This window comes from Cyprinus carpio, chromosome A4 (assembly GCF_018340385.1).
Source record: "Cyprinus carpio isolate SPL01 chromosome A4, ASM1834038v1, whole genome shotgun sequence".
NCBI lineage: Eukaryota > Metazoa > Chordata > Actinopteri > Cypriniformes > Cyprinidae > Cyprinus > Cyprinus carpio.
Genome location: NC_056575.1, coordinates 4724526 through 4739865, shown reverse-complemented (window position 1 = coordinate 4739865; position 15340 = coordinate 4724526). Strand labels below are relative to the sequence as shown.

At 34.6% G+C, this 15340-nt stretch overlaps 1 protein-coding gene across 1 annotated transcript in view; it reads right to left on the bottom strand.

Moving 5' to 3' along the window:
• LOC122139369 (dedicator of cytokinesis protein 4-like) overlaps positions 1 to 15340 on the bottom strand; it is a 46949-nt gene that overhangs the window by 9214 nt on the left and 22395 nt on the right. Inside the window, exons 2-8 of the mRNA XM_042736195.1 lie at positions 8638 to 8721; positions 6299 to 6339; positions 6039 to 6094; positions 4856 to 4952; positions 4525 to 4673; positions 3794 to 3878; positions 1700 to 1851 (exon numbers count right to left, since the gene is read on the bottom strand). Of these exons, the coding sequence (XP_042592129.1) occupies positions 1700 to 1851; positions 3794 to 3878; positions 4525 to 4673; positions 4856 to 4952; positions 6039 to 6094; positions 6299 to 6339; positions 8638 to 8721 (664 nt within the window). The remainder of the gene's footprint in view (positions 1 to 1699; positions 1852 to 3793; positions 3879 to 4524; positions 4674 to 4855; positions 4953 to 6038; positions 6095 to 6298; positions 6340 to 8637; positions 8722 to 15340) is intronic.

Below are 15340 nucleotides of genomic sequence, written 5' to 3'. Positions count from 1 at the left end.
TAACACCAATGCAGCTGGATCAGTACAAGAATTTTCTTTTTTAAATAAATAAAAAAATTCAACTTAGTTTGTAAATTAGGAAACAAACAAAATAAATAAATATAACAAAAAATTAATAAAAAAAAAAACAAACAAACATAACAAGAAATTATTCTTATACATTTTAATAATAAGAAAAATAAAATTGTACATAATAAATAAATATAATAATATAATAATAGATTAATATGAGTTTATAATAGCTCTCTTTTGGCTTTTTTAAATGATAAAAAGTAGGGGGGAGGGGAACTAACTACTATCCTAAAAGTAATAATTTAAAGAAGTTAATTTAGCAAGATGCTAAATTACAGACAAATAGAAATAAAAATGAAATAAGTTATAAATAAACAAAATAATACTAGTATGCAACAACACGGTATATCTCCAAAAAGTATCATATATTAAACCAAATAACATAAATAAATCATCTTCCTTCTTCTCTTAGCTTCCTTCCTAGTCTATTTTCATCAATTCAGCAATAAATTCATTGCTGTTGTTGCTCTTTTGTTAGCTGCTTTGGATAAAAGCATCTGTTAAATGCATAAATGTAGATGTTTCTTGCATACATTTTTACTTCAGTAATGTGCAGTAATGTGTGTAACAGCACATTAAAAGCATTAAGTGTAAGATATACAAATTGGTTTTACAGCCCTATTGTGATTAAATCCACAGAAAAGCTGTCAGGACTTTGACACTGAGCAGATTGAAGCCGCAGGCCAGTCTGTTGAGGCGAAAAATTCAAAAAGAATGAGATCTATAGGGTACCGACCATTCATATATCTACATAAAAGTATGTATGATATATGGCCCAGCATACTAACAGGGGGAAATCAGAGCCCCTGTGCCATTCGCGACCGTGTATCAGTCTCTGCCCGGCCCTAATGGAAAAAGGTTCCAATGTGTTGTGAACAATGGGAAAGAGTTGTTCAATGTGAGCAAACGCCCCGAAGCAGCTGCTGAGACGGTTACAAAAATAATAATAAAATAATAATAGATGAGATAAACAATTCTAAGGAAAACAACACAGCTCTCGCCCTGCAGGCTTTAGCCCTAATAATGATGAAAAAAAAATAATCCTAAGTTTTTCATCTGGCTCTGGCAGTGGCCAGGCTTGAACCCTAAGGAGGAAGTTCATAATAACAAGGTTGATGACAAGAGGGTCCTGGATACCAATCGGATATCGGGCCACAAATACCAACTTTTTATCTCACAATTCAAAAACATTAAAATTAAAGCTCAGACTTTAATAACAAAAACTGTAACGCCAACTTTTTATCTCACAATTCACACATTTTTTTCTTGCAATTCTGAGTTTATAGAAGTCAGAATTGTGAGATATAAATGCAGAAAACCTGCAACTCCGAGAAAAGAGTCAGAATTGTGTCTCAGTTACCTTTATTTCTTTATTCTGTGGTGGAAACAGGCTTTCATTAAAAGAAAGGAAATGTTTAATCAAATCAGCATACTGGAATTTCACAATATTACTACTTTTACTGTATTTTTGATTAAATAAATGAAGCCTTTGTCAGCAGAAGAATCGTCTTTCAAAAACATTTTAAAAATCTTACCAACCCCAAACATTTGAATGGTAGTGTACAAGTGTAAATCTACATTTATAATGCATTTATAACCATGTATAAATGATTGGTTAGATGCTCACCTGAGCGGTTTGTTCTCTCGACTATCATAGATGAAGAAGAAGACCTCCAGTTCTTCACCCAGGTTTGAGCTCATCAGACTCTTCAAATGGACAAACAGGTGATGTGTGCTGACAGGAGTTGGAGTTTCTTTCTTCCGTTGCCGATTCTCCATCTATCCATCCAAACACATACAGGTGATTACACGTGATGCATCCATTTTTCAATAAAGCCAGACATAAAAGTGACCCAGTAACACAATGCATATGAAGACTTTGCATTGTGTTTCTCTTTTTTAACACTAAGAAAGGCAGGAAAAGCTGTGCATAATATCATAAGAATTGCACTGAATATTCCACTGAATTCCAGTGCCTCCATGTTCACATCACGACTCCTTTACAGCCAGCCAAATCTAATTTGTTTCAGTTAATATGCCCCTTTCTTTGCAATGACACCACAGAGTGCAATGTCAAATGCACACACACATCCTCACATGCATATCACTGCACACAGGCTTATTTTAAGTGCACATTCGTGAGTCGTTGAACCACACCGGATTCTGATCGCACGTCTCTGTGTGAGGACACTGAGATCTGAACAGGCGTGAAGTGAAATATAAAAAGACCAATGGGCAGTACATATGCTCTATCTGTGTGTATGCATGAGGAGGACAAAGACAAACACTAATGAACACACTTTAATTTAAAAAGTTGTTCTAATAATAACCAATTAAATGAAACAATGACATGTAGCCTTTAAGTATTTCTCACTTAATTAGCACTGGAAGTTTTGCAAGCAATTATTCAAGTAAATTTACAGTCATTAGGATTAATGTATGAGTAAGTATGCAAGTATGAGTAAAAACAAAGGTACTGAAGTACCTTAATAATAGAAGAAAAATAAATCCATCAAAGAGAGCAGAAGTTCCTTCTCCGTGAGAAAAAAATGATGTAAACAGAAGCTCAAATAACAGAGTTTTAATAGGAATGAATAGGCTAAAAAGATAAAGCACTGGAATTTCAATGAGAACATTATTCCCTGTTTGGCAGGCTGGAAGGTTCTGGACTCTAAACTGCTTAGTTTTAAATCATGAACTCCAAACAAAGACCACCTGTGCTCTGATAATGCATGTGTGGGGTAATAACTGTCATGAATAATCAACCAAACCAAACCAACAAGTAAGAAAACCTCAAGAATGACAATATGCCACTAAAAAGTGAAAACTTTCTTGATATCTGCTTCTAAAATTGACTAAATCATACTGATAAAGAAAAAATAATTCTGGCTGATACAGATTTATAGTTCTTTGCCATGTTTCCAATCTCCCAGTTTCTTCCACACACACTCTTTTGTGTTGATGTCTGAATCCTCAGCACTAATTAAAGTGTGTGTGGGGAGACTGTGACCTGATTCACTCCCACACTATTCATCACAGCACTCTGGGTATGTGTCACAGGTAATGAGCTCAGTCTAAACACACACCAAACGCCTGCTATTCAATCACAGCTAAACTAGACCATCATAGCACAAAACAACCAAAGCAAATAAATAATGGCTGCCAAGAACTTCCTTTTTTAGCTTGGATAGTCATTCGTCAAAAACGCCAGTTCTAAGTTTAAACAAGATCTGTTAATAAAGCTGTCATAACTTTTGAGTTAAAATGATTTTTTTGGCCGTCACCTCCTCGTGTTTTATCGCATATGCAGCTGATGGCAAAAAGTGCCATTTAAACCACAGACAGGGTGCGGTAATGTAGTCCGGCTGCCAGTACTGGGACACTTCGGGTCACGTTTACCCGAGTTAATGCTCCACATAACTCAATTATATCACAGTAGAGACTCCCCGCTGTCAACAACCCCTCTGGCCTGCAACCAGACTTCCACATCCATGACGGCAGTAATTTTCTGCGGCGTATCTTGTCTGTACGGTTCAGAATTACTGTAATTTTCCCCATGGGGCCTGAGAGGCGAGCAGATGGGAGCATGTGAGGCTTTCATCACGGGCCTCTTGCATTTAACGGAACGGATAAGGGGCTAAATCGGGGATGGAGAGAATTCTTTCTGAGACGATCGACTCAGGAATGAAGTTGTTGTGGTAAGGCAGCAAAACAGACGTACCAGCCGGTAGAGCTCGGTGATGCTGATTTCATCCGGGTCCACCATGCTGAACTCCCTCCTGGGGACCAGGTCCAAACCCAGCTGCCTGTGAAAGATGAATATAATTCAATCTTACAAGTCTATGTCCAACATGTTTCACCAAATCATGCAAGCGCAAATGCTGCATAAATTCACAAATCAAAACCCATTAATAAAGAAAATAATTATTTTAAACCTAAATAATATGTCAAAACTTTCCTATCATCACAGAATTCTAAATCAAATACATTACAAACCCAACATCACAGATTTAAATTACAATAAAAAACATTAAACACCCTACCAACCCTACTCTTTTAAACAGTAGGGAATTTTAATATTTATTTATACTTATTCATAAATAATATCTAACTTTTTTAGTTACAATAAAAACAGTTTTGGGGAATTATGGTAAAAAAACATTTGATTGCAAATATGCTGAATTGTCAAAAAAAAAAAAAAAATGCCAGATGCAAAAAAAACCCAAAAAAACTTAATGGTCTTAGGCTTCAATCTCTTCATGCAGAATGCAATATAATTCATATTCACATAAATCACGCTATCTGATGGTTAATGAACTCTTATGTGGAGCTGGACAGCTGGAGCTTTGAGATTTTACTTATGTTTCTTTCATATTTGTAAGAAATATGACCTGAACGTGTTTGTGACAGGTGTTTTGCTTTAACACATCGCACAGGTGATACAAAACTCACTCATTGCCCCAGTCCAGACGTGCCGTGATGTGCTGTTTGACGTCCCTCATGCGGTCGTGGGTCAGGTGACCCACCAGTACCTGCCGTCTGAGGTCCAAAATCTCATTCATCACGTGCCACAGTCTGTGAAACAGATCTCCTTCATTTTTCTTTGGGGATAAAACAAAAAGACAGGAAAGAAAAACTTGAAATGTTGAGGGAACAGTGTAAAAATAACTCAAAAACAGTCCCCCCACACCCCCCACAACAACAGATACAAATAATATATTCCGAGTTCACGAAGCCAGCGTCTGGCTGTGGGCGGACTGCTGTTTGCGCTAACAGTATTTACCACAAAGAGCTGCTTCCACATGGCACCCCAGTCCCTCAGGGTGGACGTCATCTCCGTAATGACAGAGTCTTCGGTCGGCACTACCATCTCAAACTGCCTGTGAGTCAAATGTGGGCGGCACACAGTGAAACAGATATGAGATACACCTCATCTGCTTCTGCCGATGCTATACTGTTCATTAATCAAAGAAGAAAGCAGATGTACAGTGTTCGCCCTCGCTATATTCATATAGCATTATGTGGGTATGTTTCATAAAATCCAGAACACCACTTATATTGTACGGATGCAGAATATGGAAGAAGCTAAAACAATTCCATGGCCAGATCTGTCTGAATTACAGCTGGACGATTTTTCTGTTTATATCGATTAAGTCGAATGTAATATTTTGCCACAATTTTAGTTCTTTTTAACCCTCACAATATGTTCAAAATCTATATATGATTTTTGCATTTGGGTCGTTTGGTTGCTTTGTAAAAACTTAATATTTTTCAACTTAAAACCACATTGTATCTGATCAGCAACTTCTCATTAATGAGTGAATGTGAAAAAAATGTATATTATATTATATTATATTATATTATATTATATTATATTATATTATATTATATGAAAAAATATATTATATTATATATCATATCATATCATATTATGATTAACAGAAAAATTATTAATTAATATAGCATCATAGGTTATTTTGTGTGGTTCATGTGTAATTTTAATAATTATATTATATTATATTATATTATAATACTGTTAATACTGGTTTATAATTATATATTTGCATTATAGCTCATGATTGCAAATTTATGAAACCTACATTTTTTTAACAAAACAATAAAGTTTTTAAATTAAAATAATTGTGTGTGAGATATGGAGAAAGGTTAAATATATTTTACAAATTTGTTCATTTTTTCAGAAAAATCCAAAACAAATCAGACGGTTTAGTGGTGCATGGAAACCCATTGGAACAACATTTTCTTGGAGACTGCAAACTATAGGTTAAAGTGGCTGTACTGCAGTAACAATAGCGAACAGATGTGTAAAATGTGCATGTTTGCACTTTACACAGACATGCCAGATATCTGAAATTACACAGATGTTACTAATATCATGGGGGGAGATTTACTACAGTAAATACTGAACACTCAGCTAAATGTGTTTGCGTTTTTTTTCTTCAACTCACCCTTTATTCTTGATATGAGCATTCTTCAGATGGATGTGGCTGCATGGGAAAATGCCCTAAAAAGAAAGATAGATAAACAGATAATTAAAAAAAAATGAATAAGTCTAATAATAATCAAAGGAGCAAACAGACAGAAATAAAGCAAGAAATTGTCTTTGATCCGTGTGTTTCAGCTAACGGTGTTGCTGTGATATTTCAAGAACTAAAAATAGCATCCCACACAAACACGACTGATAAAAGACAAAGAGACAGTTGCTTACCTTGGCATTCGGGTTCTTGAGGACGAATCCTCTGTACCAACCTGAAACACACAACATTTCTGTGTCTTACATCTTTAATATTGGCCTAATGTTTCCCGACTGAACCTTATCATAAAGCTACTTAACTAACAAAACACAGTAAGTAATGATGGAAATTCTAGTACAAAAAGGGCAAATCTATGCTTATTTACTTAAAGGAACAGTTCACCCAAAAATGAAAACTCTGTCATCATTTAATCACCCGCAGGGTTAGCCATTGACTTCCATAGTATTGTTTTCAATGGCTACTGTCAACTTCAGGGTGAGCAAACTATAAAGGAGTTTTCATTTTGGGGTGAATATACCTTTAAGTATGTTAAATCTGACAGAATTAAGATGTGTGTGCAATGAATGGCTATCAAAAATGCTTCTTTCCATTAAGAGATATTTAATATCTCAAACATCCAACCATAAAGCACTGAACATAGCATCTAGAGTAATAAAATAGCAACTGTAGCATTTGTTTCACCCAAGATTTACAATGTACAACACAAATGCTTGTTAAACACCCTTTATCACTTACTGTAGGAACTTAGTGGCATAATTTATTGTATTTACACAACTGACACCCACTCTATCAGTCTCATTCTTACACACTGACAAGATACTGTCAACCTCAGGATCATTTCGACTCTGCACTACCACAGATGTGAACATCTCCAGCACTGATAAACCTACTGCCCACTGCGAACCAACCCACAAACTCTGCTTCCTGGCAAAAAGCCAAGGTGTGAACAACAGGCAGCCCCTGGACGGTAAATGGAGTAATAACAGCAGCTGAATACAGAAACACGACCCTTCATCTGATGATTATCACCTGCAGTCAGTCAAGAACTAATGAATATGTCGTTTCACATTAACTGTGTAAGAGTTGTGTTCCCCTTTCACAACATTTCTGGTGTTCTCCAAATGAAACCAGGTCTCTTACTCAAAAAAAAAAAAACAGGAAGTACGTGCACTCAAAGAACGAAGGAGTGTGTCTTCAAAGGGTAGAAACAGGAAACGAAGGAGACAAGAGTGGGTCACATAAAAAGACTGGTTTCAAATCCTCCGGCTTACTTGAAAAGAATAAGCGGTGGTACAGGTGTCTCTGTGTCAGCAGTTTATCAAATCAAGCCAACCCTGCTGAAAAGACCATCTTACACCAGAATGGCTTTCACACTAGTTTATTTAGGCTACTTATAGCTGGGTTTCCACTAATTATTATATATTTTTTTTTTTTACTGAATTAAACTTTGCATACAAAACCCTCCCATAAACACACACTTATGCATTTTTACTTATAATTAATTGAATGTATCATCATAAAATGGTTTCATTGCAGTGTTATTTTACTATTATTTATATACTGTAATAGATTTCGTTGATATTTTGAATTATCTATTATTTTTATATCTTCAGCTTTCACTTTAATTTTAGCAAATTTTTTAGTAATTTTAATATTGCTATGTGTTCTTGTCATTTTATTTGACTATTTAGGTTTAATTGATTTATTTTAGTTCAGTTATAGTTTTTATTTGAAGTTTTAGTGCTCAATTTTAGTGCTTCAACTTAAATAGTTAGCTGCCAAGCCAACATTTCTAATTTTCATTTAGTGCAAGTTTTTCATCTAATACTTATATTTCATTGCAGCTTTATTTCAATTAACAAATATGTTTTTATACATTTAGTTAAATGTTAATAACCCTGTTTCATTGTCTGTATAGCTAGTAAGCACATGCCTAATGCAACCTCTTAACTGAAATAAAATTTGACAGTTAAGAGTCACTGATTAATTATAATCGGCTGAATATTCGACGCATTGTTCTAATAATTATAAGATTAGTCGAATATCAAAATAACGGCTAGATGCAGCCCTACATGAATGAATCAAGCTGTTCAACCTGCATGGGCTTCCCGGTAAAGCTGAATGAAAAGGAAGTCCTGCTGGTTAAGAAGACTGGTAGGAAAAAACATGCACGTCATCATCCAAAACATCATATGCTTGTGACCAACTATTGGTCTTTCAGAAGGGAAGCTCCCAGACCAATCTGGCAACATTATACTCAAGCAACCCTGCTGACATGAAAAAATCCTATATCAGCTTAGACAGTTTAAATCAGCTGGTCAGCTTAAACTATCACTGATTACAAGTATAATGCATGTTTTCAGCACTTTCTCCTGGTCAAGTTGGTCGACCTGCAATAATAATCTGCTCGTGCGAGTAACAGACCAGCATGGCCCAACTGGTGTAAACACAAAAATGTGGTTTATACTACTGAAATAAATGTAAAAGAGGGCTGACATCAGTGATTATGTACCTTCCCATTTCTCCAGGATCTGCACCGTGTCTCCGATCTCCAGAGGCAAGCCATGCTGCACCGTTCCTCGAAAACTGGCCAGCACTGCAACACACAAAAAAACAGCAATCAGTTATCAATAACTCCTTGTTTACCAGGGTTATTAAAGTAAAACTAAAGCCATAAAAAACAAAATTCATTACTAGAAATAAAATAAACCAAAAATAAGGCAACACACACACACACACAATTATATATATACCAATTTGTATCTCAAGTAATATATTTTTTTTTCAGCTAGTAGCAAAGGCAATTTTTTTTAATGTTTAACTTTATTTCATGTACTAAAATACCTTAAATAAAAAAATGATAAAAAAAAATTATTTAAAAAAAATAAATAAATATGACAATCACAATAAAATTACAGAAAATTTTAAAATTACAGAAAATCTGAATATTAATAACACTTTACAATAAATTGTAAACATTAGTTAATGCATTAACTAACACAAACTAATTATATATTTTTACAGCATTTATTAACCTTTGTTAATGCTATTTAATAAAAATGTTCATGTTAGTTCATAGTGCATTAACTAATGTTAACAGCTATAACTTTTGATCTTAAAAAATGTATAATAAATGCTGATATTAACATTAACCAAGATTAATAAATGCCGTAGAGGTTTTATTCATTGTTAAATCTCGTTATCAAATTAAACCTTATTATGAAGTGTTAACAGCATATCAAATAATAAAATAATACTGGTATTTACAAAGTAATGACATTTCAAGCCAATATATGATACCCTTGTAAAAAAAAAAAATAATAATAATCCTTTCTCTTCCATTCATACAACACTTGTGCCATTTGTATAGTGCGTAAGCATTTGACCCAAAGAAGATGTAAACGTCACAGATTGACCTTTTGGCTGAATTCAAAGAGCACACAAATGTAAAAGCTGCCTGGTTTGCAGTGTTGTGGCATCTGAAGTAATATCAGATGCTCAAAGCCTAGTTTCACCTCAGCTTCAGCTCATAAGGGAAGGGTTGCCAGATTTGCTCTGAAGTTCAGCGCTGTGAGAAGGTTTAATACAAGTGACTTGTCTCTCTTCCTTAAGCATTGACTCGCTTTAATGAACACGCATGCTAAGAGACTTTGAAGTCAAGGCTGCCTGAGCCAAGAAAATTAAAGGAATAGAGAAGAAATTAAAAAATATGGTAACAAAACGATGGTGGGAGACACGTGAGAGGAAAAGACGAATTGACAGACTATAAGCACTGGAAAATGACAAAAAAAAAAAAAAAAAAAAGAAGAGTGTGCGAGTGAGAGAGTGAGAGAGAAAGAGGACACTTCTTGTGTAATCAGAGTTTTTCACAAAAACAAACACCATGAAAGCTCTCATATCTATTATAATGATGTCATCATTGCCCACTTCATTCAAAGGGGATTATGGGATAAGTGTGTTAAATCTGGTTATCTCACCTGACGGAGATCACAAAGCACAAATGGTTTCTGCAGTGGATTTCATGGTATTATGGGGCACAGGCCAATCTGGGATACCCACACAGAGACTCTGACCTAATTGAGAACTTCTGTGCGTGTGTTATAAGATTTTAAATGATGACAGAGCATCCAGAAACACTGACACATTCCCAAACAAAGGAGTCATTAGTTCTTCTTAGAGAATCAAGAAACAAAGTGTAATCAGTGTAGTCCAATTAATTCCCAAATGAATTATTTCTATGAGTCAATTATTTTTGGTGAAATCAAAAACTAAGTGGAATAAGTATAATACAATCAATTCCCAAATGAATGATTCATTTGAGTCTATTCTTTTTAGGTGAATCAAAACCATAAAGTGAGACCAGTTTATTCCAACTATACCAAAAAGAATGAATCCAATGAGTTGATTCTGTTAAGTGAATCACAATAAAAGTGCCATCAGTATAGTCCAAATGATTCCCTAATGAATGACTCCTGATTGGATTAGTGGATCAAAAACATACAGTGCGACCAGTGTATTCCGACCGATTCAAAAAAGAACCACACCAAACATAAAATTCAATTCCAAATTAAACTTTCACAATACAAAAGTAAATTTTGCACAGACAAGCAGCACTCATATTTTCCTCAGTAAACGTAAAATTGAAGTTCACATTAATGTTTCATCATTCAATTGTAAATACTGCAAGCTGAACCACTAAAATTGTAAAACCTGGATCTAACAGAATATATTCACAAAATGACAACTTCAAACCGTTTTTGAGGTCAGTCCGTGTGACGCTCATCCAATTACGATCTCATCGCCCAACATTTCTGTCCATCCAAAAAGCCTCACAACCCAAGTTTCAGATTGCAGTTGCATCCTATCTGTGTGATTTGACTTTAAAATTCAGAAGCCAAAATAACAAAGTAGGTCCAATGAATTAATTATGGTGGTTTTCGGCAGCAGAAAATTATTCAGTGGCAAATTATTTAGCCTGGATGTGGAGTCCTTGACAGAGCTCAAATCCTTTCCCGGTAACCGCATAGTAGCTGTTAACCGAGCTGGAGCTGCACCAGAGAGGCTCAAAAGTGTTCAGTGACAGAAAAATATTTTCTGTGGTTTATAATTACCTGAAGAAAAATAAAGAGCAAGAAAGAGAGGGAGAAAGACATCTTTACCTCTCCAAAAATATGAACTACCAATATAAAACTTCAATGGCAAACACACAAATATGCTTTCAAAAGCTCAAGCATAGTGAACCAAAAATGTATTTGGACACACTTAAATATTTAAATGTCAATGCATTAGATGATAAAACATCAATCAAAGTGGCATCTGCAAACAAACTATGCTTTTATGAGAAACAACTTTTAATTTTTTTTTATTTTTTTTTACATTTTTGCAATGAAATCGGTCGCCCTCTAATTGTAACTAAAACAACAAAAAAGACACACTTTGCTTTCAAAAACATAAAGAAATATAATTTCACAACATATTTATAGTAGAGCGCCTGATTCCCAGACACAGATTAACCCTGAATCTGAACTAAATTACAATCACATCAGTAATTCTGCACTGAAAATCCTTTTTAGCACTAGCCCTAATCTATGTTTGGGACTCTGGCCCGTAGAGTCATCTCTAAACCATCTGTAACAAACAGAACGAATCATCTCTGACTATGTTTGCACACTACTAATCATGAGGAACTGGAAGTTATGCTACACTAAAGATGAAACAGACCTTGACACTTCATCTCTCTTCACTTGGATTGATACATAATGTTCATCCATGGTTCTTAACTGAAGCTCCTGGATTCGCTAAATGCTAAAAATGTAGCAAGCTGCCTCGACATCTACATAGTCAGCTACCTTTTAAGAGAGCGTTTACAGCTACTCTAGACAGACCACCACAGAATGGAACAAACGATCTTGATTAGGCTAATAATAAATTCATATAAAAATGCAATTAATATAATTTATAATTGTAAGTTATTCATATTTTTAAAGCATTCTGGTACTGTCTTATCAGAAAATTATATATGCTTTGATTTTGTCCTAAAAAGATATCTTGTAATATTGCATAAGTTTGAATACTGTTGATGGAGATGACGCCATAAAAATGTTGCAGAAGTAGGAAGCAAAGTCAAAGTAACTCTGACGCCATGTGCATTGTGGGAAAGTGGCAGAGAAACAAACACACAGTCCAAACCTCAGCAGGGTGCCACGCTCTTGCTTCCCGTAATCCCGCTGGACTGACACAGACCTGAGACAGCGAGCCTCATCCCTTTGGCTGGGCTCAGACATCGAAATAGAGAACTCAACACAAGACTCTGTTTGTGTGGATCAACTGCAGATCTGGTTTTGGTTTGAGAGAGTGTGATGCTACAGTTGGGTAGTCTAAGCTCTTTACAGCACGACACAGAGCTCAGGATGATGGCTTTACTCTCGCCGCTCAAGTTCTCGGCGCCAAGAGACATGTGTATCTGCCTCAGTGCTTCCAGGTTTTGCCTGAGCCGTCCAGGAAACAGAAACAGAGCAATAAAGATTTGCTGAGTGGAGTGAGGAAGAATCAGAGGGTTTGGCTCATGAACAAAAACATATTAAAGGTTCAAAGTAGTCACTAACTAGTTTCCAACAGCAATAACAGTACCTAGACAGTATGGTGGCCAATTTAATGCTGAAAAATATACATTAAAACTGTTAAAAACACATTATAGCATAACATTATTATTATTATTATTATTATTATTATTATTATTATTATTTGTATAAGCCAAACTATACAAATATTTATTATATTAATAATAATAATAATAAAAACAAAAAAAATAAAAAAAACATTAATATTAAAAAAAAAAAAAAATACATTATATTATTATTATTATTATTATTATTATTATTAATATAATAATAATAATAATAATAATATCAAATTGCACATAATAAAATATTATAATATACATTTCATCACTGAACTGCAATCATCATCATCATATGCATAAACCAAACTACACAAATATTTTCACTGTAATTGTACTAAATTGTAAAATTTTAATAATAATTGTAATTTTTAATAACAACAATAGCTTTTATTATTTATTATAAATATTATTATTATCAAATTACATTCATAATTCAATATTATAATATACATTTCATCACTAAATTATATATTCTAATAGAATTCTGATATTAACATCTTCTATAAATGCTTTTATAATTTTATAATTGCTAAAGTATGTTCTACAAGAAACAATAACTAGCAACTAATTTCTGAATGACAGTGAAATACCTCTTGAAGAGTCAAAATCCCCATTTAATATGTAGATATGATTATACCAAAATCGACAAAAAATATATTTTAACAGAAAAAGTATTATTAATCAAAACTGTAGAAAAGTATTAATATTACTATTATTATTATTATTACTATGGGTACTTATTTTTATCAATTCAAACTAGCAACTATAAAATATATTAGCATTAGAATACTATTAGAATAATCACTATAATATATAACAACATCAACAACAATGGTAATGAATAATTTGTTAAATATATAAACAAATCTATTTCATTTTCTTTAATTCAGCTACTCCCCATCCTGACACATATTAACATGCAGTTAACCTCAAAATGGTTCAAAAGGATCATGCTTTTAATCCTCATTTAAATCAAGTTCAGCCCATACTGATTTGTGATCGAGCCAAGAACCTGACAGCTAATCAACCTCTAGATTCATTTATTATTCATCACCACATTAATATGCAAATGTGCGCCGGCTTCTGTTTTGTCCATGACTGTGATGCCAAAATGAGACTGAATTATTAACATTATTAACAATATTTAGGTCTACACATGAAGCATCCTGCAGCACAGGCCAAATAAATTATGCAGAAACTGGGAATATTTTGTTTGTCGGGTGGATCAAGAAGTTGCAAAACAATTACGTGAGGATGTGCTAAAGCATTTAGTATTTTCCATACAAAACAGGATTTAGGGCATGTAATCGCCTGTGATACTAGCAGGCAATTAAATTCGATACACTCCAAGACTTGAAAAACCAATGATGTGCAATTACAATCCAGAAATTTGAACACAACCCAACAGGCCTGTAAACCACAGTAAATTACTGATGATACGGGTGTAAATTGATATTTCACATGCAAAATCAAAAATCTTTTTCCTTTCGGAGCAATGCGGAGAATACCACCAAAGATATCTCAACACTGTGAGACTCAACCGCACAGTAACACACATGCTGTGATGTAAGAATCTGGACCTACCGCCAGTCCGACAGACCAGCAATTCATCTGTGCTTCATAACAGGAGCTCAGGGTTCTTTGGCAAGGCTCTTGGTACGTTTGTGCCAAAGGAGCGGTCACTGTGGAAATTAGGGCTGCACGATGTGTCATTTAAGCATCGATATCGCGATGTACGAATCCACGATAGTCACATCGCAGGATGTGTGATGTAGGCTGTCGTAGTTGATCCGTTATTCATTAACCATATGGGCCAGCTGCTCCCCGGCCCTTGACGAATGTGATTCGCGGATTAATTGCACAGCTTAACCATCATAGAGTGAAAGTTTATCATTTGCATATGTTTTTAAGTCCTGTCAGTTTAACGGCGCATATAAGAATGAGCAGAGAGAGAGAGAGAGAGCGAGCGAGCCCCCGGCCGCGCGCGCTCACCTTCACCGTCTTCAAACAACACGAGAGTCTTGCTCTCTCTCCCTCGCGCATATTAATCAAAATCAATTGACACGATGCTGTCGAACAAAAAAAAAAAAAAAAAAAAAAAAACACCTATCCAGTGATGAAATGTTTTCTGTGTTGTCAAATCTTGTGCGATATCCTAAACTGCCGAGATAATTACACAACGCGTGCCGTACACGTCTGATTCACGAACTAATGATTCATTTGAACCGATTCAATTTAATGAATGGTTTAAACAACTGACCTGTCCAACACTGAACTCACGAGACGTCTTAATTGGTGTATAAAAAAAAAATCTGTAACACTTTACAATAATGTTCTATTTATAAACTATTTAACTACATTATTTAACATTTACTACTACTAAACTGCACTGCTACAACATTGTTCATTTCAACATTTAGGCTATAGCCTTCATTGTTGAAATCAAAAAGTTGTACAGTATTTGTTAACATAGTTAATGCACTGTGAAGTAACATTACCTAACAATGAACAGCTGTGATTTTATAAACTAAGA